The 26,876-nt window shown below is 36.5% G+C and overlaps 1 protein-coding gene, 1 non-coding gene and 2 pseudogenes across 2 annotated transcripts; 3 read left to right on the top strand and 1 right to left on the bottom strand.

Annotated features, from left to right (window-relative positions):
• Window positions 1–8,020: 8,020 nt before the first annotated feature.
• LOC111739160 lies at window positions 8,021–8,139 on the top strand (annotated as a pseudogene).
• Window positions 8,140–17,029: 8,890 nt separating this feature from the next.
• On the top strand, window positions 17,030–21,314 carry RPS3A (ribosomal protein S3A). The gene is made up of 6 exons (XM_011359395.2): window positions 17,030–17,187; window positions 17,927–18,030; window positions 18,429–18,616; window positions 20,044–20,252; window positions 20,846–20,955; window positions 21,145–21,314. Exons 1-6 carry the CDS (start codon window positions 17,126–17,128, stop codon window positions 21,264–21,266), a joined length of 795 nt encoding a protein of 264 aa, XP_011357697.1. The 5' UTR covers window positions 17,030–17,125; the 3' UTR covers window positions 21,267–21,314.
• On the top strand, window positions 20,553–20,624 carry LOC111739143. Its single transcript, XR_002780152.1, has one exon. It is a non-coding gene; the product is annotated as a small nucleolar RNA SNORD73 (small nucleolar RNA).
• Window positions 21,315–25,579: 4,265 nt separating the features above from the next.
• LOC111739156 lies at window positions 25,580–25,698 on the bottom strand (annotated as a pseudogene).
• Between the last annotated feature and the right edge of the window lie 1,178 nt (window positions 25,699–26,876).

Below are 26,876 nucleotides of genomic sequence, written 5' to 3'. Positions count from 1 at the left end.
CTGACTTCGCTCAACTCTTGACAAGATCAAAGTGTCGGCAGATTTAGTTCATGGTGAGGGCCCTCTACTTGGCTTATAGACGTCCACCTTCTCATTGTACCCTCACATGACAGAGAAGAAGCTCTAGTGTCTCTTAACTTTACTTAAAAGGGCACCAACACCAACCCCATCATGGGTCTCCAGTCTAATGACCTCACCTAAACCTATTTCCCATCTTCTAATTTTTTCCGATTGGAAATGAGGGCTTCAATATATAAACTTGGGGGAAACACAAACATTCAGTCCATAGCAGAACCCAATATTAATATTCCACTGTATGGATACACCACAATTTGTGTGGATAATTCATTAGTAGACAGGTATTTGGGCTATTTCCATTTTTTTGGCTATTAAGAACGATGCTACTGTGAACACTTGTATGCAAGTTTTGTGCAGACATGTTTGCAGTTCCTTTGGGTTTATACTTAGGAGTGGAATTGCTAGTTCTTATGTTAATTCTAAAACTATTGGAGGAACTGCCAATCTGATTTTCCAAATGGCCACATCATTTTATAATCCTACCAGCAACATATGAGGGTTCTAATTTCTCCAAATCCTTACCAACACTTGTTATTTTCTGTCTTTTTAATTATAACCATCCTAGTGCGTGTGAAGCAGTATCTCACTGTGGTTTTGATTTGTATTTCCCTAATGACTAATGATGTTTAGCATCTTTTCATGTACTTATTGGTCATTTGCATGTCTTCTTTGGGGAAATGTTTATTTGAAACCTTTGCCCATTTTTAATTGAGTTGTTTGTCTTTTTGTTATTGAGTGTAAGAGCTTTTTATACATTATGGATTTAAGTCCTTTATCAGATAAATGATTTACACATATTTTCTCCCATTCTTTGCGTTGTCTTTTTACTTTTTTGATGGTGTTCTTTGAAGTATAAAAGTTTTAAAATTTTGATGATAAACTTCTTTTTAAACAAGCCATTGGAGATGTGGATCAAGAATAATGTTTTCCTAACATGTAATGCATAGGTTCATAGAATTTTATAACAGATATAAAAGTAATTCAGGAGTATATTATAAGAACAACAAGAGAAACTAATTGATACTTAAAAGGAAAAATATTTAATGAGTAGGAAATTAAATTTCACATGGTTTATAAAAATAAAGACTATGTAATATGTTTTGACTTCTTTCCATATGTGTAAATGCACATAAAGCAGAGTCCAAGAAATCATTTTACAAACACAAACCATAGAAAAATCAGTGGTTACCCCTAAAACTGAGTAAATAGAACTGAAGGGAAAGCAGAGCTGATTATTCAGGTTAATGGGGTGGTGTCTATAAATGACAAATGGCTATATTAGAAAAGTTATTAACTTTAAATACTGAACTATTGTTAATAATATTTTAATTAAATAAAAGTTGCTCTTGAAATAAATCTTTCTGGTTAATTTATCTATATAATCTATGGTAGTTAAACAAAAAAAATTCAATATGTATCTGAAGCTTTTACAACAGTTCATGCAGAGCATATAAAATTAACAGCTTATAAATTCTCTTTACCTCAAGAGAAAAAACAGGCATAAGAAAGTATGAGCCACTATTGTGGTCACTCCTGCTAAAATATTTCTCCTAAGTACTCTGGGCTAGTCAATTCCTTCTTGTAAATACTTTTTATCATGTTATAAATAAACATGAAGACACAGAAAGTCAGAGAAGGAACGGATCAGGAATTCAGGTACGCAGGTGAGGCTTCAACAATGACGGTGCTCTTGAAAGTAAGCTTGGAAATAAATAGTCTCTTCAATCTGTGTCAGTCACCCAGGCAAGGAGGGCAATGTGGAGTCAGAAACCTACTCAGGCAGCTAGTCAAAGGAGTTCAGAAGTTAAGCAGAGTTTAAGTAACAAACATAGGCACCAGCAGTAAGCAGGATCTTGACACCTGGGAATTTTTATATCCTTCCTGTTAAGGAAAGAATTAAATTCTCAAACCTCGCCTGCATCTGCAATGAGGGTCAATGGCTAAAAGGAAGAGAATAGCAGCTTCTGACATAAACCAATTCTGACAATATACTGAGGGCTGGGTACCTGGGAGAGTTACTAAAACTTTTGGAGCTATGTATATTCTCCAGAGGGTTCTCTAACGACACTGGAATATACAGGAGGAGTTGAAGAAAGCATTTTAGCAGCATCTAGGGAAAATCAGTGTTACTAAGTGGTACTAACATTCAGTAGATCAGTTAGAATGCTTTGGCTGTAAATAATTAATAAAACCCAATGATACTCAAGCAGTAAAGAAATCTATTATGTCATATAACAGTGAAGTTCGGAGGTAGGGCAGGATTGACAGATGCAGCTGCACATAAGTGTCATAAAGGATCGAGGGTTCTTCCATCCCTTTATTCTGTCATCTTTCTCACAGAGCTTTGTCAGGTAACAGTTTCACCTTCAGGCAATAAAGAGATTATAGCAGAAATTCTTGGCTTCGTAACTCAGATGTGTCAACATCCAGAGAAAGAAGACCACTCTTAGGAGTGAGGAAGTATTTCTAAGAACCCTGGCATGATTGGTCACATGCTTAATGTGGAACCAATTACTGGCAAGGGAATAGAATAATCAGGATTGCTTTAGACAAGTCATCTGGGGTACACTAAATGTGAGCCAACTATTTATACTCAGCAAGATTTTGCTTTTGTTGGGATTTTCTTAGTTTTCCCTTAAATTTTTGTAAGTTATATAATTATTGACTAGTATCACTAAACAGATATCAGTTAATCTTTTTGCTCTTCTGTTTAGGTAAAAAACTTCCCCACCCACCTATCATCATCCATGAAGCCATATAACTGAGGTGCTACTGTCCTTTTGTGATTAATGGATATATCTGAGTACTTAGCTTGTAAACCAAACTTACAAAGTGATAAGAAATATCTGGGAGATAAAATGAATTTACATTAATTATGGCATATATGTATGAAACAGTTTAATCACATGTAATTCAGTATGATTAACATTCAGGATTAATGTTATAAATACTCCTGAACTCAAGGGAGCAGGGAGTATGAGACGGGGCATTATGACCTATCTTGATCCCAGAAAGACATTTAAATTATACAATGACACTTGAGCTTATCTGGCATCACAATGAAGGCTATAAGTGGAACAGAATCGAGAGTCCAGAAATAAATCCATGTTTATATGGGCAAATAATTTTCAACAAAAAAGCCAAAAACATACAGTGAAGAAAGGAAAGCCTCTTCAATAAATCGTGCTGGGAAAAAAGGAAAGCTACCTGCAAAAGAATGAAACTAGACGGTTGTCTATCACCACACACCAAAATTAACTCAAGATGGATTAAGGACCTGAATCTAAGACCTGAAACAATAAATTGCATAGAAGAAAACATAGGGACTGAACTCAGGGACCTTGGACTTAAAGAGGATTTTATGAATTTGACCTCAAAGGTAAGGGAAGTAAAAGCTAAATGAACGGGACTATATCAAACTAAAAAGCTTCTGTACGTGTTCTTTGAAGTATAAAAGTTTTAAAATTTTGATGATAAACTTCTTTTTAAACAAGCCATTGGAGATGTGGATCAAGAATAATGTTTTCCTAACATGTAATGCATAGGTTCATAGAATTTTATAACAGATATAAAAGTAATTCAGGAGTATATTATAAGAACAACAAGAGAAACTAATTGATACTTAAAAGGAAAAATATTTAATGAGTAGGAAATTAAATTTCACATGGTTTATAAAAATAAAGGCTATGTAATATGTTTTGACTTCTTTCCATATGTGTAAATGCACATAAAGCAGAGTCCAAGAAATCATTTTACAAACACAAACCATAGAAAAATCAGTGGTTACCCCTAAAACTGAGTAAATAGAACTGAAGGGAAAGCAGAGCTGATTACTCAGGTTAATGGGGTGGTGTCTATAAATGACAAATGGCTATATTAGAGAAGTTATTAACTTTAAATACTGAACTATTGTTAATAATATTTTAATTAAATAAAAGTTGCTCTTGAAATAAATCTTTCTGGTTAATTTATCTATATAATCTATGGAGTTAAACAAAAAAAATTCAATATGTATCTGAAGCTTTTACAACAGTTCATGCAGAGCATATAAAATTAACAGCTTATAAATTCTCTTTACCTCAAGAGAAAAAACAGGCATAAGAAAGTATGAGCCACTATTGTGGTCACTCCTGCTAAAATATTTCTCCTAAGTACTCTGGGCTAGTCAATTCCTTCTTGTAAATACTTTTTATCATGTTATAAATAAACATGAAGACACAGAAAGTCAGAGAAGGAACGGATCAGGAATTCAGGTACGCAGGTGAGGCTTCAACAATGACGGTGCTCTTGAAAGTAAGCTTGGAAATAAATAGTCTCTTCAATCTGTGTCAGTCACCCAGGCAAGGAGGGCAATGTGGAGTCAGAAACCTACTCAGGCAGCTAGTCAAAGGAGTTCAGAAGTTAAGCAGAGTTTAAGTAACAAACATAGGCACCAGCAGTAAGCAGGATCTTGACACCTGGGAATTTTTATATCCTTCCTGTTAAGGAAAGAATTAAATTCTCAAACCTCGCCTGCATCTGCAATGAGGGTCAATGGCTAAAAGGAAGAGAATAGCAGCTTCTGACATAAACCAATTCTGACAATATACTGAGGGCTGGGTACCTGGGAGAGTTACTAAAACTTTTGGAGCTATGTATATTCTCCAGAGGGTTCTCTAACGACACTGGAATATACAGGAGGAGTTGAAGAAAGCATTTTAGCAGCATCTAGGGAAAATCAGTGTTACTAAGTGGTACTAACATTCAGTAGATCAGTTAGAATGCTTTGGCTGTAAATAATTAATAAAACCCAATGATACTCAAGCAGTAAAGAAATCTATTATGTCATATAACAGTGAAGTTCGGAGGTAGGGCAGGATTGACAGATGCAGCTGCACATAAGTGTCATAAAGGATCGAGGGTTCTTCCATCCCTTTATTCTGTCATCTTTCTCACAGAGCTTTGTCAGGTAACAGTTTCACCTTCAGGCAATAAAGAGATTATAGCAGAAATTCTTGGCTTCGTAACTCAGATGTGTCAACATCCAGAGAAAGAAGACCACTCTTAGGAGTGAGGAAGTATTTCTAAGAACCCTGGCATGATTGGTCACATGCTTAATGTGGAACCAATTACTGGCAAGGGAATAGAATAATCAGGATTGCTTTAGACAAGTCATCTGGGGTACACTAAATGTGAGCCAACTATTTATACTCAGCAAGATTTTGCTTTTGTTGGGATTTTCTTAGTTTTCCCTTAAATTTTTGTAAGTTATATAATTATTGACTAGTATCACTAAACAGATATCAGTTAATCTTTTTGCTCTTCTGTTTAGGTAAAAAACTTCCCCACCCACCTATCATCATCCATGAAGCCATATAACTGAGGTGCTACTGTCCTTTTGTGATTAATGGATATATCTGAGTACTTAGCTTGTAAACCAAACTTACAAAGTGATAAGAAATATCTGGGAGATAAAATGAATTTACATTAATTATGGCATATATGTATGAAACAGTTTAATCACATGTAATTCAGTATGATTAACATTCAGGATTAATGTTATAAATACTCCTGAACTCAAGGGAGCAGGGAGTATGAGACGGGGCATTATGACCTATCTTGATCCCAGAAAGACATTTAAATTATACAATGACACTTGAGCTTATCTGGCATCACAATGAAGGCTATAAGTGGAACAGAATCGAGAGTCCAGAAATAAATCCATGTTTATATGGGCAAATAATTTTCAACAAAAAAGCCAAAAACATACAGTGAATAAAGGAAAGCCTCTTCAATAAATCGTGCTGGGAAAAAAGGAAAGCTACCTGCAAAAGAATGAAACTAGACGGTTGTCTATCACCACACACCAAAATTAACTCAAGATGGATTCAGGACCTGAATCTACGACCTGAAACAATAAATTGCATAGAAGAAAACATAGGGACTGAACTCAGGGACCTTGGACTTAAAGAGGATTTTATGAATTTGACCTCAAAGGTAAGGGAAGTAAAAGCTAAATGAACGGGACTATATCAAACTAAAAAGCTTCTGTACAGCAAAAGAAATCGTCAACAAGGTAAAGAGACAACCATCTGAATGGGAAAATATATTTGCAAGCAACACCTCAAGAAGGGCCTAATATCCAAAATATACAAAGAATGCATACAACTCAATAACAAAACAACAAACAATCCAGTCAAAAAATGGGCAGAGGACCTGAATAGACTTTTCTCCCAAGAAGACATACAAATGACCAACAAACATATGAAAATATGCTCATCATTGCCAGCTATTAGAGAAATGCAAATCAAACCACAATGGGATACCATCTCACACCTGTTAGAATAGCTGTTATCAACAGAGCAAGTAATAACAAATGTTGGAGAGGATGTGGAGAAAAAGGAACCCTCATACACTGCTGGTAGGACTGCAAATTAGTATAGCCACTATGGAAAACAGTATGGAGGTTCCTCAAAAAACTAAGAATCGATCGACCATATGATCCAGTAATCCTCTGCTGGGTATTTACTCCAAAGACTTAAAAACCTATATCTGAAAAGAAATTTGCATATCAATGTTCATAGCAGCATTATTCACAGTGGCCAGAACATGGAAGCAACAGAAGTGTCCTACAATAGATGATCGGCTAAAGAAGCTGTGGTAAACATATACAATGGAATATTACTCAGCCATAAGAAGAGATGAAATACTGCTATTTGTGACAACATAAATGGACCTCGAGATAATTATGCTAAGCGAAATAAACCAGACAGAAAGAGTTGAAAACCACATGATATCACTTATATGTGGGATATAAACCTAAAAGCAGCAAACGAACAGGACAAACAGAAACTTGTGGACATGGAGAATAGATAGTGGTTACCAGAGGGTGGGGAGGGGGAGGGAGGAAGACGGAGGTAGATGGGGTAAAAGGGGTCAAATATGTGGTGACAGAAAGAAATCTAACTATGGGAGGTGAACACACAATGCAATATATATATGTGCCTTACTGTTAAATTGTACACCTGAAACTTACTGGATTTCATTAACCAATGTCACCATAAAGAAAAAAAAAAAAAAAGGACCAAGGGGTAATGAGTAGAAGTTCCCTATCTCTAGATTACAATTGGCATTCTTTCAGGTGAAGAATTAGTGTCCCCATCCATCAGCAGGCATGAGTGAATCCTGCCACAGATGTGACAGGGGAATGCCTAAACCTTTCATTCTTGAAAGAAGTAAAGAAGTTAAAGAAGTTCAAATCACACCAAAGATCACTATTTCCAGGCACCTAACCTAACCAGCATATTTGTCTTCATTTTCGGAAGGCCAAATAAAGGTGCTGACAGAGCTGTGAACTAATAAATAGTGCAAAATTCCTGAATGAAAGCACCCAAAAGAATTTTTTTAAGGGAGGTTATTTTTTACATGTGTTAAAAGGAGAAACCTCTTGTGTACAAATTATAAATTTTAAAAAAAGGGAATGTAAAGTTTTTTACCCCCTTGATAACCCTAATTGATTTCATTAGATATATACTTGTAGCAGTGGTTTTCAAACTTTTCTGATCATAACTCACAGTAAGAAATAACATTTCACATGGTGACCACACATAGTTTTTAAAAACTGAAACAAAAGCTCATAAAACAGTTAAGTTTCTAAATATATGATAATTTCTATTCTATGTCACTTAGAAACAAGTGCTGAGTGACACCCACTAAATTGATTTCATGACCTACTTACTAATATGTCTGAGCTGCAGATTGAAAAACATTGTTCTGAGATGAATGGATAAAGAACTCCTCCTGCCTCCCTTATTACAAATCACATCTCCTTAACAGGCAGTGGGGCTTCCCTTTGGGAGCCCACAATTAATGCTGCCACTACCACACAGGTCTCAAGGGGACCTACTCCCATCTTTTAGCCTCTGATTGAAGTTAGACATAGCTCTTCTTTAAAATTCCTGCAGTGTACAGCCATGCCACCCTGAACAAGCCCGATTCCATCTGATCTTGGAAGCTAAGCAGGGCCGGGCCTGTTTAGTACTTGGATGGGAGATCACCTAGGAAGACCAGGTGCTGTAGGCATAAACAAAAAATAAATTAAAAAAATAAGGGATTGTAAGTGGACAAGGTCCTTGAAATCTGTGAGGTCAACCAAGGGTTGCCTTACCTAAAAAATAAATTAATTAATTAATAAAATAAAATCCCTATGGCCTAGTTAAATCAGGTTGAAACATTTAAATCAGATTTTACCAAAGGCTGAAAAATAACAAGAGGAAAATGAAGAAAAAATAAATAAAGAGTAACATGAACCTAGATAATCTTTTGTTAAGACAAGGCTCATTCATCTTCAGCTTTGGTGCCCAGGCCTGTCTACTTTTGGGCTGCAGAGGTCATCTTTTTTTTTTCTTCCAGGAGGGCCTTGAAATGAATTGTCGAGGAAACAAAAGAATGACTCCCAGCCAAAAACCTGCAGCTTCCCTTCACGGCCCTCTAGTTTCTGGTTTCCTGTTTCAGTTCCCACTCTTTGGTGGAGGCCCTCACTCCCTACCTCAGGCGTCTGACTTTGTTCTGTGGCTTTATCCTTCTCAGACTATAATAGAATAGCTTAACATTCTTAAAAAAAGATGTACATAAAGAAGTCTTTTTGTGAGTCCTCAAGCAACTGATTAAAATAAATATGTTCGAACTTCCAGAAAGCAGTAAGTTTACCCTGACCCTTCAGAAAGAAAACTATAGAGACATATTTAGAGCACCAAAAACACCATGCTTCTCAATTTTAATTTTAACTTTTTTTTCCCCTTTTTTCCTTAAGAGCATAGGCTTTGGAGTCAGGTATGAAGTCCAACTTTCCTTACCTTCATTAAAGGGCAATTTTCTTCAATCTGAACTCCAGTTTACTGATCTATAGATGTACCTAAGTAGTACTCACTCCACAGGGTTCTAAAAAAGGATTAAGTGAGCTAATCTACTCTGCAAATGAACAGTAAATGATAGCTGCTGCTTATTTTAGGCCAGTTGGAGAAAGACTAAGAAAGCAATTGTAAATTCCTTGCTTAGCAAAAAGAAACGTTTTACGCTGCCCAATATTTCCTGGTTTGATATTTTTCTTGGAAAGGTCTAGATATGCCTGTATCCAGAAGGACACTGCTACATATATCTTCTGTCTACTAATGCCTGCTACAATAGAAATCTGATTGTAGGTACAGTGAATATAAAAAGACAAAAGGGCAAATATAGTCTTTAATATGTTTCCATTCCTACAATGCTCATTTAAGGACTCCAGGAGCTTAGGTCATTACAAGAGGTCTTAGCCTCTAGTTCATCTCCTTCCAGTTAAACTTGTGATGCCAGACAGATTTCCAAAAGCAGAGCTCTGCTTGCGTCACTTCACTGTTCAATAAATTGCCATAGCTCCTCAAAACTTACCAAAGGACCTTGAACTGTATATTTTGACATCTGGCATACCATATGAAGTGAAAGATTCTAACTTGCTTTAAAAAAAAATTTTAAGTCCATTTTTATTGTTGAAGTCAGTTTACTCTTTTTTGCATTTGAAAAGTTTTATTACTTAAACTAGGTGGTGGATACATGGGTTTTATTATTATTATTTATTGTGGTAAAATACAAATAAAATTTACCATTGTGTTACTTAGTATATTCCTAATGCTATGATATCATCACTACTAATTCCTGAACATTTTCATCATCTCAAAAGAAAATCCTGCCATTAAAGAGTTACTCCTAATTTCTCATTCCCCTCAACCTTGGGGAACCACTAATCTGCTTTCCGTCTTTAAGGATTTGGCAACTCTGGTTATTTCAATAAATGAAATCATATAATATGTGGCCTTTTGTGTCTGGATTCCTTCACTTAGCATACATAAAAGGTGTATCTACTCTATAACATGTGCCATTCTTTTTTATGACTGAATAATATTCCACTGCACAGATATACCACCTTTTGTTTATCCATTTATCTATTATTGGACTATTTGTGTTATTTCTGCCTTCTGGCTATTGTGAATAGTGCTTTCTGAATATTTGTGAGCAAGTTTTTGTTTGAAAACATGTTTTCAATTCTTTGGGTTATACATCTGAGTGGAACTGCCAGGTCATATGGAAACTCTAATACTTTGGAAAACTGCCAATCTGTTTTGTGTCACTGCACTATTTTACATTCCTACCAGCAGTGTATAAATCTTCTGATTTCTTAACATTCTCACCAACATTTGTGATTAGCTGACTTTTTTATTATAGCCATCTTAGTGGGTGTAAAGTAATACCACATTGTAATTTTGATTTGCATTTCCCTAATGACTATTGATGACGTTAATTTTACATGTGCTTGTTGGCCATTTGTATATCTCTTCTGAGAAATGTCTGCTCAGATCTTTTGCCCTTTTAAATTGGATTGTCTTTTATTGAGCTGACTGAGTTCTTTATTCTAGATACAAACCATGATCAAATATATTATTTGCAAATATTTTCTTCCACTCCGCAAATTTTCTTTTTACCTTATTGATAGTCATTTGAAGCAAAAAAGTTTTAAATTTTGATGAAGCACAATTTACCTATTTTTTTCTTTTTGTCTTGTGTTTTTTGTTGTCATATCTAAGAATCAATGAACAAATTTGGGGTCACAACAATTTAACTTTTTTTCTAAATATTTTATAGCTTTAGCTGTAAAATTTAGGTCTTTGATCCATTTTAATTTTTTTTATATGATGTAAGAATCCAACTTCATTCTTTCACATGTGGCTATCCAATTGTCCCAGCAACATCTGTTGAAAAGACTATTCCTTCGCCCAATGAATGGTCTTGGCAATCTTGTTGAAAATTAGTTGATCATAGATGCATGGGTTTATTTCTATTTATATATTTATTTTGTACATCCTTTATTAAATTTATCCCTAAATATTTTTTCTGATGTTATTGCAAATAGAATTTTAATTTAATTTTGTTTATTGCTAGTATATAAAAATATAACTGATTTTTGTGTACTGATCTTGTATCCTATAACCTTACTGTACTAGTTTATGAATTTTAATAATTTTCGATGAATTTCTCTTGATTTCCTATATATAAGATCATAACACAGAAGATTGTGTGATTGTATATTCTGCCATTGTTGGGTAGAATGCTTTTAGATGTCTATTAGGTCTAGTTGGTTTATAGCATTGTTCAAGTCTTCTATTTCCTTACTTGCCTTCTATCTAGTTGTTTTATCCATTTTTCAAAGTGGAATGTTAAAGTCTAAAACTATTATTTTAGAACTATTTCTCCCTTCATTTGTTTTTGCTTGATACATTTTGATGACTTGTTGTTAGATGCCATGTGTGTTTACAATTGTTATAGCTTCCTGACAGATTGAAATATCCCTCTTTTCCTCCTTTTTCACATTTTTTACCAATGCAAAATATCCCTTTTTACTTCTATGAGCATTTTTTTAATAGATTTTAAGTATTTTATCTGATACTAGTAGTCACTGTAGCTTTCTTTTGTTGTTTGCATAATATACCCTTTTCCATTCTTTTACTTTATATTTGTATCTTTTAATCTAAAGTGTAGACAGTATATAGTTGGATTTTTTCTCTAATCCTGACATTGTCTACCTTTTGATTGGATTGGTTAACCCATTCATATATGCTACTGAATTGGATTTACACTTGTCATTTTAATTTTTGTTTTTTTTTTTTTATGTCTCAGGTGTTTTTTGTTCCTCTAACTTATTTTTTTAGTGCACAAAAAAGAGTGCGTGTGTCTCAAGAGTGGTTCCCTAGCCAGTATATCCTGGGTTTCCAACCCAACATTTAATGCAGTTTTGCAGATACTAGATGATAAATACTGCAGAGTCTTGCCCAGTGGTTCTTAAAACATAAACCCCAGATCAGCAAATTAACATTGCCTGGGAATGTCAGAGGAAAAAATAGTTAATCTCTTGATCAGACTTGAGTTTGAGTCCCAGCTCCCTACTTAAAGCTGTTATTTGGGGCAAATCTTTAAACCACTGAGTCTTGTTTCCTCATTTAATAATCCTACCCTACAGCATTGTTGTGAGGACTAAAAGAGATTGAGATGAGAATAATTCGATTAGGCCAAGACTTCCATGATATTAATTTTCTTTCCTATTGCCATAATATAATAATAAAAGCTTCCAGTACTTTTTCTTTTTCTTTTTTTTTTTTTTAATTTTGTTTAATATTTTCAGTGTAACTAGTAGGGACTTAAATACCTAAACCACTTCTCATTTTAACAATTATTAAAAGGAAAAATGTAGAAACAGGAATAGAAATAGAAAACATGAAGCTGTTTAGTAGCTTAGCAGAAAAAAAGAGAAATGCAGTCTAAGCTCATCTTTCAAGGTGCTCAGAAAAAATAGGTGACACTTTAAAATATTACCCTGGATGTTGGTGTATGCTCAAGGTCTGAAATCATAGCAACGTTTTTTTAAAAAGTCAATGTTCTGTGTATTTTCTACTTTTACTGAGAGCATGGCAATAATCTTGTGAGGCCGATAGGGCAGGCATTATTTTTATTTTACAGGGACCTATAGCTCAGACGGATTAAGTGATTTGCCAGTGATTACAGGACTAGCTGGTGGGGAAGCTGGGACTGAAGCCATGTCAATTAATTGCAAATTGTATAGTATCAGTTTCTTAGAAGGTTTCAAAATAAAGGACCTACTGAGGGGATAAAGATCCTTATGCATCTAGATAATACTACTGAGTAAATATAAATATTTGATTTATAAGTAAAAATCTGTTGCAGTGAATACTATTGCAGAGATTCTATTTAAGAGGCTCTCCATGCTATTTAAGAAGAGACTCTATGCTATCTGCAATATAGATTTTGGAAGCAAAGAGTAAGAAGTCTGTATGTGGATATTTATTCTGATCAAAAGTTTAAACAACATGCATAATGTTTTCGAAGGCTTTGTAATTTGACTTGACTGTGCATGGACTTTATGGTAGTACATAGACTGCTGTTTTACTGTATCATTTGAAGGTGTCACTGAGTGGAATCCATACATAGATTAGGCAATGTGTAAGTATACAGGCTTACATTACTCAATTTCTTTAGCATACTAAGATTACCCCTCATTTCACAGTGTCTACCACTAACAAATGAATACATAAATGAGTAAATGAATGCATTTTCTTTAAAATCATCCTGTTTACTCCCCATCTTGTCAAAAATACTTTTCTCTATCTCTGACCCTGGAGGTTGCTCTTCTCATCTGTTAATCAAAAATATTTCTGCCCAGGCACACACTAAATTCCTTCCATAACCAAAATTCTTTCTCCTCCAGGCTACTAATTTATCCCCTAAGTGACAGACCAAAGTGACTCTCATAGACATTTGGACCCCGACTTTTGAGGTTCCCTGAACTGCTCACATAAATTTGCTTATAACCATTTCCATTATCTTACTCAGTTCTTATAAACCAAGCTTCTGATCAAAATCGGCACATTCACAGTTCTTTCTGGTGCTTTACTTTTCTAAGCTTTTTATTTCTGCAGCACTTTTCATGCATTCATTATAATGGTTCAGTTTTTTTTTTAAGAAAGGCAGACTGCTACATGCAGCACCTCATTTGGATGTGTCTGGAGTCTTGGAAGCTTGACTATGCTATGTTCCCCTACAAATGGACCTTGGAAGCTTGTTTGGAGGTTCTAGCAAGGGAGCACAGCTTCTTGTATACCTTTGGCCGAAGAGCGGTCCTCTTCTCTCCTAGAGAAAGTCATCCTCTTTGATCACACATACAGCTTTGGGAGGGATGCACATGGAGCGATGAGTGAGCCAGATCAGCCAAATCAACTCAGTATTACCTCTCAAAGTCTGACTATTCCAATTCCTCACATGTTCCTCCCATCCCTACCTCAGCCCTATCCTGTCATGTTTAGAAAATTACTTTGTTGTCTACTTCAAATAATGTGGGGCTTGCAGGCTACCATAAGGACTCTAGATATTTTTCTGTATGGAATGAGAAGTCATTGCAGGATTTTGAACAGCAGGACACTGGCTGCTGTGTGGTAAATACAATGTAGTAAAGCAAGTGTAGAATCAAAAAGTTCAAAGCGATGGTGGTAGCTTGGTCTAGGGAGGTAGAGGAAGAAGTGTAGAGGGTGGAGAGTGGTGAAAACAGGACACTATTCATGGAGACTAAAATGCAAATGACATCCTCTGGAGTTCTGAAATAAATTTACCCTGGGTGGAGGGATGCAGTGAAAACTGGTTACATTTTGAACATAAGAGCCAACAGAATTTGCTGATGAATTCTTGTGAGAAGAAAAAGGGAATCAGAGATAATGGCATTATATTGTAACAATTTTTTTTTAAATTGGTGCTCACCTACCTTACACTCTCTGGGTGGAAGGCAGACTCTCTGGGGTTGCCCAGGAAGCCTAAAGCCAAAACCTCAATTAAACGACTGTAGGACTCTGGCTGGATATTCATATTCTTTCTGGAAGAGGGTATCTTCGTCACATGCACCAAACACAATGACCAGTACACAAATATAACTGGGAACTCAAGGAAACTAGACTTTTGTGGGGGAGAACCAGCACAAAAATAGAAAATAGAAACAGACTGGCAGAGACTTCAGATACTTTAACTATCATACAGTGACTGTAAAACAATTATGCTTACTGGGTTTAAATCTATATTGAGGATGCTCGCAAAGAATAAGAAACTACAAAGTGATACAAATGGAAAAAGAACTAAATTGAACTCTTAGAAATAAAAAACAAAGTAATCAAAATTCCAAAATCATTGGATAGATTTAATAGATCAGTCACAGATAAAAAGAAAATGAAATACTGACACCTTATGAGGTTTGATATACTCTAACATTTTTCTATTCAAAATTTATTCTAATTTTGAAATTCTCGAATGGTTGAGACTCATAAACTGATTTAAAGCCCTCATGCTTAAATTCGAACTGATTGTTCATTTAATGTAACAGTGTCAGGGAAATATAAATTCTTTTTTTTAAAAAAGCTTTTATTAGGAAACAAAGTTGAAGATTGAAATATGGACCTCTAACAAATCCCTTAGGTGCTGGTGTTGCTAGAATAAACTAGATGCAGCTGACTTCATTAATGCCTCCCTGCGGGATTTCAGTCTTGGGCAGAAAGAAGAAACATTATGAAGAGACAAGTTTGGGTTTTATTCTGGAATAGGTAGCCTGGGAATCTATCACATTTGCCATTGGAAAAGTTTTAAACTAGTGAACTGCCACTTATGAAGTAAACTTAGTCAAGGTTACTAGTATAGAATTGCTAGTTTAAGACTTGATATATTTGGAAGGACACATTAGTTCCCCTGTCACTGGTTTTTACCAGTCTGCAATCAGACAAGGAAAATGTCTATAATTTTCCATAAAGCTGACTTATTTATTTAAAAGAACCAAACTCTTAGATGATATGTCCTTTATTTTTATTTTGAGGGTCAAAATAATAATTTTCAAATGAAATGATGCTGATAGTAAATGGCAATTGTTTTTTGCTTTTGTTTTACAAGTTGGTGAAATTTAAAAACTGCAGTTCTGTTGGTTTCCAAAATTATTTTGAAAATCTGATCTATAAAGTTCAAAAACTAGGAACACCACTGATATCATCTATCTCTTACTTGATCATCCAACAAATGTTCTGAGGGCCTACTATGTGCTAAGAGATGGGCACAAATACAAAAATGACTGTACTGTGTGCCCTCCACTCACAGAAAGGGACACATGACGAAAATGAAGACAAGGGAAAATGTTTTGTTCAGGGAATTTTAAGTAGTTCTAGATGACTGGAGTTGGGGTACGTGGTAAAGGTACCATCTTAAACATTTTTAAGTTTACAGTTTAGTAATGTCAGGTATTTTCACATTGTTGTGAAGTAAGGACTTTGAATTTATCCTTATTATAAGCAACTGAGATTAATGGAAAGGTTATTGAAAGATTTGAGGATAGGATTGGAGATGTAGGAAGATTCTTTTAGAAGGTGTTTGTACTAGGAGGTAGGGGATGAAGGCTAAGACTGGAAGGGATTGTACGATTTAAAGGCTTGTTGGGTGCCGTGAGTGGGAGTTTCTGGCTTGGTCACAGGGTTTTTTGCCAGAGGGCAAGTTAGAGAAAGGAACTGCAACATACCACTGGCTGAGTACCAAGCTTCTACGGGCCAGCTTCCAGAGGCTGCACAGTTGAAGCTAGCGGGCCACATCTAGCCAGGATGTATTTTGTTAAACCGCTACAATTAAAAAAAAAAAAAAAAAAAAAAAAAAAAAAAAAAAAAAATTGGAGGCTATTAGTTGCAAAAATTGAAAAAATGGAGATTTCACATACAAAAAATTTCCAGTTTTTGAAAAAATCGAAATGTCTGGAAACATTGAAATCAGTTCCTGAGGGAAACAATCAGCAGAGTTTACTTTTTTCATTTTAAGCTATGTATCAATGTATTGGAGAAACAGAAAAGTATACAAATGAGTGTACGGCTTGACGGATGTTCACAAAACGAATATACCCCCACTAACCAACATCGTTATCAACAAGAATATTATTAATATCTCTGGTTACATTTATTTAATCCTACTAACAATCTTATGAGGTAGATTATATTGTTATCTCCATTTTAAATACAAGGAAACTGAGCAGAGATAGGTCACAAGGCTAAATACGATTGAAAGTAGCATTTGAACCTGGATTCCAAACCCCATGCTTTCGAAAAGAAACAAGCTTAGAAGTGAGATGGCGAGCTCAGCTTGGAACGATGTGGAGTGGGCGTCTCCTTTCAACGAAACTTACTTCCGGGCGTCATAGCCACGGAAACCATCGGTAGCCCGAAGACTGCACCTCAGGCCGTCAGCACTCGCGCTTGCGGAGCGGAGCCTCGGTGGGGCAGTCTCCTCACACTTGAGGGCGGGGTCGCAACTACAGTCGGGGGAGTGACTCTGTTGTCGCAATCTTCTTGAGGTCGGAAATACGTGTACGGTCAAAGGTCACGTAAATGGCGCTTCCCCGCCCCTTACGCCTAAGTTCTCGCGCGAGTTGTACTTCCGCCCTTTTGGCTCTCTGAGCGGCACTATGGCGGTCGGCAAGAACAAGCGCCTTACGAAAGGCGGCAAAAAAGGAGCTAAGAAGAAAGTGTAAGTGGCGACTGTCGTGGCTCCTTGCCTTTTCAGGGTGCTGCTGGAGTCGGCGGGCGGGTTCTGGATCGCGGCTCAGGCCGGATGGCGAAGATGCCAGTCGGATTGCGCTGGACGTGCTGAGTTGGTAAACTCCGAACCTCGGCCAGGCAGATAGGAGTGCTGCGTTGCGGCGGGCCAGCAGACTTACCCTTGTGCTCCCTGAGCCTTGTGCGCGACCCTCTTCAGATGAATTGCCGTCGCGACTGGGGGCCAGCATGTACCGTGTTCTGGGCTCATGGGCTTCAAGTTCCGTGGGTTATCAGTGCTAAGGGCTGGAGTGGAGAAAGACACTCTTTTTCACCCAGGACCCTGCACCGCTCCATTGCTTGGGCACGGTGGAACCTGGGAGCTTCAAGTAAGCTCATGAGGTCCTCTGAAGAGCCTGGGTAACCAGTACCTATCCTCATGTACCAGTGAAGTTCGAGAGACGTGCATGCTACTTGGAGACAGTGTAGACGATGGCCCATTGGGGATGGGGGGAGTGTGTACATTTATGGCTTAACTACTTTTTGAAGTTTCTGGTCTGTACAATGAAACAGCGAGAACCGAATTTATATATGCGCCGATACTTCACTGAGAGGAATAGTTTTAATGCAGTGTCTGTATGCGATTAGCCCTTTAAAATCCTTAGAATAAGGAAAGTAAAAAAGAATTATGTTATTTCCTATAAAACTTAAGTATATTTTTTAAAATCTAGGGTTGACCCATTTTCTAAGAAAGATTGGTATGATGTGAAAGCACCAGCTATGTTCAATATACGAAATATTGGAAAAACACTAGTCACAAGAACTCAAGGAACCAGTGAGTATCCTATTCTTAATTTGTATTTTTCTTAAAATGTATATGTATCTTGATCTACTGATGGCCCTGTGGTGGGAGACTAGGGAAATATCAGCTCTTGGGTGCAGCTTTGGCCCCTTGGTGCTTGTTTTTGGTAGGACAGTTGTAGAAGCAAGATGGTACTTGTAGAATTAACTAGGAAAATGCATGGGTAGTTTTGAGCTTCTAATGGGCACTGTCAATAAGACATTTGTGTCCACATGGATTTGGTTTGTGACCACATGGATTTGGTTACAAAAGTGAAGGTCTTTTTTATAATTTACCATTGACTTGAGTAAGCTCAACTTTGTGAACATTTTGTTGGCTTAATTTTGCTTATGTGTTTCCTAATGTTAATAAGACAATTAATTCTTTTATAGAAATCGCATCTGATGGTCTCAAGGGTCGTGTTTTTGAAGTGAGCCTAGCTGATCTGCAGAATGATGAAGTTGCATTTAGAAAATTCAAGCTAATTACTGAGGATGTTCAGGGCAAAAACTGCCTGACTAATTTTCATGGCATGGATCTTACCCGTGACAAAATGTGCTCAATGGTCAAAAAATGGCAGGTGAGAACAAAATCCTTGAGTGCATGGTGCTTGTGTCATGCTTGACCACGGTATGATGACGTCATGGTGTAATGACAGCAAGGAGCATATCATGCAGTTAATGTTTGGATTTGATTTTAAATCTTTGATTTATTTTTTATTTATTTATTTGCTATTATCAAGGGCTAATTCTGGGATTGGCACTCTGAACTTGAGCAAGAGCAGTGAGCAAGTCACGATCCTATTTAAATTGTTCAAGATTTAATATCGGGTTATCAGCTTTTTATATTAGTAGCTGATTGAAGAATGTTTGGATTTAGGTGTGCAGTTTTGTCTGCAAAATATTTGGACCTCAATCTGGTGAATTTTAAAGTATAAGGGTAGTTTGGGCTAGTCTTGATTTCCTCTTACCTCTGGCAATAGAGCATGATAGGAGTAGCAGAGCTGGTATGAAGTTGAAATCTTGGCTCCATTTCCCAGTTGTGTTCTCTTTGGCAAATATCTTAAAGCTTGCTAAGTCCTCTTCTCTATCTAAAATGTAGGTAAGAGTATCATCTCATTGAGTTATGAAGTTAAAATAAAAAGTTTATATAAACATGTTCAGCACAGAGTTGACACAGAAAGCATTTAGTAAACATTGTTACAGGAAATAAATGCATTGGTTCAGATGGCTGGCTAACCATTAGCTTTGAAATATTTGGTATATGGGAATGAATGCTAAAATGTTTTGGTCTCATAATATATTGATTATATCATTTATTTCTGATATTCCAATAAGGTTTTTTATGGTTGCATTTCTGGGACTATATTAAGGCTCTTTGGCAATAATTGTATTCATTTTTTAACTAAGGTATAAAATTTGTAAAATGCAAAAGAGGCAGTTCAGCTTTTCTAAGATTTTTTTTTTAATTTAGGCATTAATATGAGTAATAGGTTTTTAATTATATTTTAGCTGTGAAATTGAATATTTAATCTTCAGCACAGCTTTAGTTTGAAACATTAAACCTTTAAAAGTATGTGCATTTAGTGTTATGTTTCACCTATTCAGAGCACCTTTTTTTTTTTTTTTTTTTAGTTGTAATAAGTATAGATGTCCATATTGTAGAATCTCAAACTATTTTCCTCTTGTTTTGCAGAGGTGTACAGTTGACTGGGGGAAAAGGGCAGGATGTTAAAGGCTGGCATGTATATGTAAAAGGTGCTGTTGCCATAGTGATGAGGATGAGGGAGGACTTATTTAGTTGGATATGAAAGATAGTAACAGTTTGGGGGTAACTTATTGGTAAGTTCACTTCAAGGAAGTTAATTCTGTAAATTTAGCATGTAACTTATATTATACTCTCTTGTGTAATGATACTTGACCATCTAGTTTTTTTATATTAGAATTTAGGAGATAAAAATAATAGCATTAAGACCTGGAATATCTGACAGTGTCCCTTTTTCACCAGACCATGATTGAAGCTCATGTTGATGTCAAGACTACCGATGGTTATTTGCTTCGTCTGTTCTGTGTTGGTTTTACTAAAAAACGCAACAATCAGATTCGGAAGACTTCTTATGCTCAGCATCAACAGGTCCGCCAAATCCGGAAGAAGATGATGGAAATCATGACCCGAGAGGTGCAGACAAATGACTTGAAAGAAGTGGTCAATAAATTGTAAGTGTTTCTTTTCCTTCACATAACTCAACCTCAGATCTCTTGATTGTCCCTCAAATTAGGGAAAGCATACAAGACAAGGTGGAGTCAGACTTACATTTAAATCCTGTCTTTGAAACAATCTAGCTACATCCCTTGAAATGAAAGTGTGCCCTCAGTAAATGTGATTTGGTTTCTTTATTCTGTTTTGGAGGAAGCTTTCATGGCAGTTAGACTTGAAACACAGGAAATGAAATACTTTTGCCTTAATTAGAAAATTCACTGAATAGACAAAACCCTCCACAATCAATAATGTGTGGGAATAAGTGATGACAAAATGTTTCGGTCCCACATGATGTCCAGTGATAAAACTGTTAACATTTTTCTGATGTTCCCATGCAGTTGGTTAAGAGGGTGTAATGGAAAAGGCATATAAAGGTTGGACTCAGAAGGTCCAAATGATAACTTTGCTACTAAATTGCTATGTAGTTCAGATCATTTTACCTTCACCTGTAAAGAGGTTATAGTAAACTCTCATGCGAGGATTTATGTGGCTTAAATGAGGGAGTTTTACATGTGTAAATTTATTTTAATCTATCATTACTGGTTTGCAGGATTCCAGATAGCATTGGAAAAGACATAGAAAAGGCTTGCCAATCAATTTATCCTCTACATGATGTCTTTGTTAGAAAAGTCAAAATGCTGAAGAAGCCCAAGTTTGAGTGTAAGTGAAAAATCACAGGATTCCTGAAAGAAAAAATTATGTGGCCAAGTACATGGTTTGGAGTGTGTTTGGGATTTGGGGGCGGGGAGGAGAGATAATGGATTTTTTTTTTTTCTGTCATGTCTACATAGTATTGAAGACTACTGTTTCAAGATGTAGTATGCCATAACAATATTTTCTTCCTTTTAGTGGGAAAACTCATGGAGCTCCATGGTGAAGGTAGCAGTTCTGGAAAAGCTACTGGGGACGAGACAGGTGCTAAAGTTGAACGAGCTGATGGATACGAGCCCCCAGTCCAAGAATCTGTTTAAAATTCAGACTTTTCACGGTGACGAATAAAAGATATTTGTGATGTTTTATTTGTGATCATTCTTTTTAAAATAATATGACAGCTTGGTGAGTCAGATGTTCTGAATTGATAGTAATGTAAATTTTAATGATTTCTATAGATTTTATTTATTGCTCTAAGTAGCTGAGATAGATAGGGTAGTGATTGAGATGTAGTGGTCTGGAGGTGTTATACATGGCTAATAAATGGAAACAGATGGTTCTTAGACCATCTGGAAGGCTTGTTAAAACATTGCAGGGCCCTATCTCCAGAATTTCTCTTCAGTACTAGGGCAAGACCTGAAATTTTGCATTTTAAACATTTTCAGGAGGTGCTGATGACCAGGGTCCATACTTTGAGAAAAACACTATGGTAGACTGATGGAATAATGGAAAGAGCTAGTTGGCTCTTTTGTTTGTTTTTAAATCTAAATGGTATTTCTTCCTGTAGCTGTAAAATGCCCGCTGTGCATTTGTACTGTGAAACTTTTTCCACTCAGTCTGTTCTATACCTTTTCTCTTCTCAAACCTCTAATGATATCACTCATCTGATGACCTTGCTTATAATCATTAAGAAAGTTTAAAGTAGAAAAGATCCTCACGAATTCCTATTACTTATACCCTGCCATCTGTGTATATGCTCACGTTTCCTGCCTGCCTTGTCACTGGATGAGTTGTGCTAAGGACAGCATTCCCATTTGAGTGTTGGGTCTTCCCTCCTGCCTAATCAGGCTCATGGCTCCAGCAGTTACCTTTATCAATATTCCTTTTATCCCAAAACCCTACAGCAAAGCCAAAGAGTTAACAATACTTTCTGTATCTAATTTTACTTAAATGCTGCAATTGGGCTACCACCACTACCACTCTAAGGAATCTGTTGTCAAGGTTACCAGTGGTCCACTCTTGGCCTCCATTTTACATGACATCTTAGTGACGTTTGAAAGCGATTTCTTCCTGTTTTAACTGTCCTCAAATGTCACTTCAAAGTTTTCCTCCCACATCATTGGCTACTCGTTTGCTAGTTCATCCTCAGACCTTACTGTTGGAGAGCCCTAAGGCTTTCCTTGGACATTTACCAGTATTCACCTAAAGTGACCTGTGCCTCTGAGTTACATTTTTGTATGTGGGAGGAAAGGACATGAGAGACATCTCCAATTCAAAAGGGTTGCTTTTTAGCCCATCTGTTCCCCTTCTAGTCATTGAAAAGTGACACCAAGGATTAACAGATCAGTTTAAACACACAGGTTGTAATAGGCTTTAGACCATATGGGGCTGTGTTAGGTGAGACCGCCCCCACACCATTTCCCACTTAGCAGCTGAGGATGGGAACCTGGAGAAGAGAGTGAGGTCCTACCATAGCTTGGCTTCATCTGCTGCTTTGAATCTTATGGATAATAGCCTTAAATGTATGAGAATCTTCTGTTAGCTGATGAAGGAGCACAGTCATGTTAAAAAATTCTAGTTTGGCCAAGAATGTGTCAGGCCAAGGAGTGAATTGTGAGAGGCAATGCTGTAGAACCTGAGTGTCCCTGCACACTTGGGTATGCTAAGAATATAGTTGTCTTTATCTGGGCCATTTCTCAGGGTTGTGTCTGCATCCTCTTCAGAAACCTTGAGGGTTAATATGACTCCCTGGAAAAAGAGCAGTCTTGTTTCCACTTAACCGTAATGGGGTTAAGTCTTGGTGTTCCTCTTCTATGATACACCCCACTGCGTGATGGGCCCTTTGCATGGGAAACTGACACAAAAGACACCCAAGAGTCTACGTCTTGCCAGCATCCATGAAACTGGAAGGCTAACTTTTTAAGGTAAGTTGGGTAAAATGTCAAACATGGCATAGTTCCCGATACTTTCCAATTACTTTGAAACTAATTTCAGATGAAATCTCTAAAATGATTCCTTAAAAAGGTAACAACCACAATCCTATTAACATACTTTTAAATTTCTATAATTGCTTAACATTAAACATCCAGGCACCAACTTAATGGGTAATAATACTCTTGGGTAAAATGAGACAGGCAGTGCAAATGTCAAAGTTAGGAGGGGTAGTGAGCTTCCATTTGCTAAGACCAGGATGTCAGGGTCTAGAAATTATTTCAGATGTCATTAGAAGTCTGCAGGACAGACAGCTGTAATTGTGTCAAAATACAACACCATAGTGGCTGAAACTGACATTACTAATAAAACCAAATGCTGTTGAGGATATGAAGTAGCTGGAACTCTAAAATGTCACTAGTGGAGTATAAAATGGTATGACCACTTTGGAAGACAGGTTTTGTAAAATTAAACATTTCTATTTTATAACGTAAGTTTACTCCTAGGTGTTTATCCAAGAGAACTGAAACTCTATGTGCACAACAAGACTTGCTTAAGAATGTTCATACCAGTCAATTTATAAAGCTGGGAAAAAAATGTTCATACCAGCTTTATTCCCAATAGCTAAAAACTGGATAAAACCCAATAGAATGGATAAACTGAGGGGAATGAACAGTTAAAACAACATGCTTAAATCTCAAAAATACATTAGGCAAAGGAAGCCAGAAGAAAAAAGATACTATCTATTTTTATGAAGTTCCAGAACAGCCAAAATGAATCTATGGTGATAGAAATCAAAACAGTGGTTGCCTCTGCAGGGGGTTGGGGAAGGAGGAGGTTATAACCAACTGGAGAGGTATGAGGAACTATAGGGTGATGAAAATATTCTATGTACTTGTTGGCAGTTACACACATATATATAATTGTCAAAAACCAGAATTGTAGACTTAGTATCTGCATTTTATGCAAATCACACCCCATTTAAAAAAAAAAAAAAAATTGGGTCTAGCCAGCTAGATCACAGACTTGCATTTTTGTCTGTCCAAATCTGGGGTTTGCCTTCCACACAGTGAACTCAGCCCTTCATACCCATTCAAGTCTGGAACCAAACCTATGTACACTTTCTGTCATGGGCTTCTTGGTTGCCATGTATATAGGACCTTGGCTCTTTGTATGTTTCTGCATGGTGGTCTGGGCATCACCTCCAGAAATCACATGGCCAGATCTGATCATGGTATCTGGCATTTCAGTGGTCAGGGCAAGTATTAACATTCACCTATGGCCTGATGGTAGCGATCCTTATTGCTAAATCCTAAAGAAAATGTTACTCTCTGCAGCTGGAGACCAGCTTAAGTGATTTGTCTGCTGCCTTTGTGGGGGACATCAGTAAGGTCTGCTCAGCAGCCCTACTGGTGAATGTGATCCCGATTCTCATCTTCACTGAGGTACTCAGTGTCTATAGCCTCATCACTACTCTTATTCTTCGTATAAAGTAGTCCTTCCTTGTGTCTATCCAATAGAATACAGAGGCCATACATTGCCATCCAGCAGGAATAGCCCAACACATCTTCATGCATAGGGGCAATCGTCTCACTTGGTAATTAGTTTTATATATGCAGTGTCTTAGTGCCCCATTACCTTTTGCTCTCTGACTTTGCCCTAACTTCCTCATTGCAGTGGACAACTAGGCCTTCTCATAGCCAAACCAGCCCCTCTGACCAGCAAAGATACAGGCCTCTGCCTGCTCCCTCACATTCACCTTTGCTTAGAGTGCTCTGTATCTAAGATGAATTGGATAGTTTTTCAACTCTACATATTTATTTTTTAATAATGTTGACATTTCACATGTCTAAAGAGAAGACACCACTATCTCCCTAGTGTAATCTTAGGTACAGTACTGCACTCAAGTGTTAGCCACATGTTCAAAAGCTCTTTGGAAATAACAATTCTAAGGGCATGGGAACACTGTGGTGGGCCTCAGTGATCCTCTGGGTCAGGGCTCCATCCAATAAAAAAAACCTTGGCTATGGAGAAATAAATGTAATTGTTCCTTTTATCGTAAAGAACAACTAAATATGGGCCAATATTTTGGTATTAAGATTGTCAATATCTGTTAAAACAGGATAGACAGCTGGCAGATAATTTTCCTTTCTGAATTACAAATTTGAATCATTACTTCTCCTGAGAAATAGGAAAATACTTCATTGAGTTATTGCCTCATTTGTAGTATTTGAAGATACATAATCTATGGTATACATATGATTAAGATTCTTTTTATTAAAAAAAATCCAGAATGTGTCCCAGACTCTGAAATATAAATTAGCTTAAAAGTGCTTGAATTAATCTATTAGACTCCAATGTGTGTGTGTGTGTGTGTGTATATATGTATGTATTTTTTTTTTAGGTGAGGCAACCCTTGGTTGACTTCACAGATTGCAAGGACCTTGTAAGCTTACAATCCCTTATTTTTAAAATTTTTTTACGCCTACAGTACCTGGTCTTCTTAGGTGGTCTCCCATCCAAGTACTAACCAGGCCCGACCCTGCTTAGCTTCCGAGATCAGGCGGGATCGGGCACGTTCAGGGTAACATGGCCACAGACTAGACTCCAAAATATTAAACAGTATTTTGTGCTACATGTATATGAAAAGCTACATTTAGGATTGCTCTGCTGTTAGCAAGAGCACAGCCCTACAGACATACTTTTTTAAGATCTTATGTTCTAAGCATTCAAATGTTCCCTACAAAACAAAAATAAATCTCTATGGATCAGTTCATGTTTGAGTTTCTAGGTAACATCACTATAAATTGTCTACATAAAACTGAAAAGTTGAGCAGGAATTATCTTCATGGAATAAATAAATTCCAGGCTTTAATTTATTCTTCGCAACTTGTTTCTAATCCTAAGTATTATATCTGAGAAGTTACAAGTTTTATAGGCCAATAAAACAGATCAATTCTACTTGTTTCACTGCTAAAGAGGAATGTATCATTTTAGCACAACAAATAAAGTACAGAACTGGGGATAAGTAGATCCAGGTTTTGCTTTAGGCTCTGCCATACCTGTATGGCCTTAGGCAAATCATTTAACCTATGCAGGTCAAGCTCTGGTCTGCAGACTCTTCTGTGGTTTAACAAGATGAATTTGCCATTAGGTGAGAGGCCCCTAGATGGTGCTGTTGTTCTGAGATAAGCTTTGTATTTTTTTCCCTCTATAATTACAGTGAAGTAAAAAGGCATATTAGAAAATGATTTCCTATTAGTTCAGAAAAAATTCACTGTTAAGAGTTCATTCAATGGCATTGAATTATGAATCATATGGTCCATGTGCATTAGCATTAAAAGGAATAAACCATTTATGATTATACCAAATATCCCCTTATAATATTATTGCCCATATATCCATCAATATTTCTCTAGGTATATTATCTAAGTTTGAGAAACTAAAACCACACAATTATTGTTAAGAGTAATGTATGATGAACTCTACAGAAAAAGGATATTTTGTTTTTTTTCAAATGCCAGTTCTAACTAAATTTAAATGCACTGAATTTTCCATTTGAAATGGTTCAGAATGTATTCAAAACCTGTGATTTCCACAATGAAAGATATATTACATTACCCCTCCAGCCATGTAAACAAGGGCATAGCCATATAACAAGGGCACCTTTTAACGAAATCTGCTGTCATTTAGTGTTCAAAAGGGTAATCAAAAGGGTGGGAATAACATATTAAATGACTTCTCTAGTTTTAATCCACCAAAGAAATAGGATTTGGAGA

Source organism: Pteropus vampyrus, unplaced genomic scaffold (assembly GCF_000151845.1).
Source record: "Pteropus vampyrus isolate Shadow unplaced genomic scaffold, Pvam_2.0 Scaffold47, whole genome shotgun sequence".
Classification (NCBI taxonomy): domain Eukaryota; kingdom Metazoa; phylum Chordata; class Mammalia; order Chiroptera; family Pteropodidae; genus Pteropus; species Pteropus vampyrus.
The sequence above is the reverse complement of the archived record's forward strand: the minus strand, read 5'-3'. Positions and strand labels throughout refer to the sequence as shown.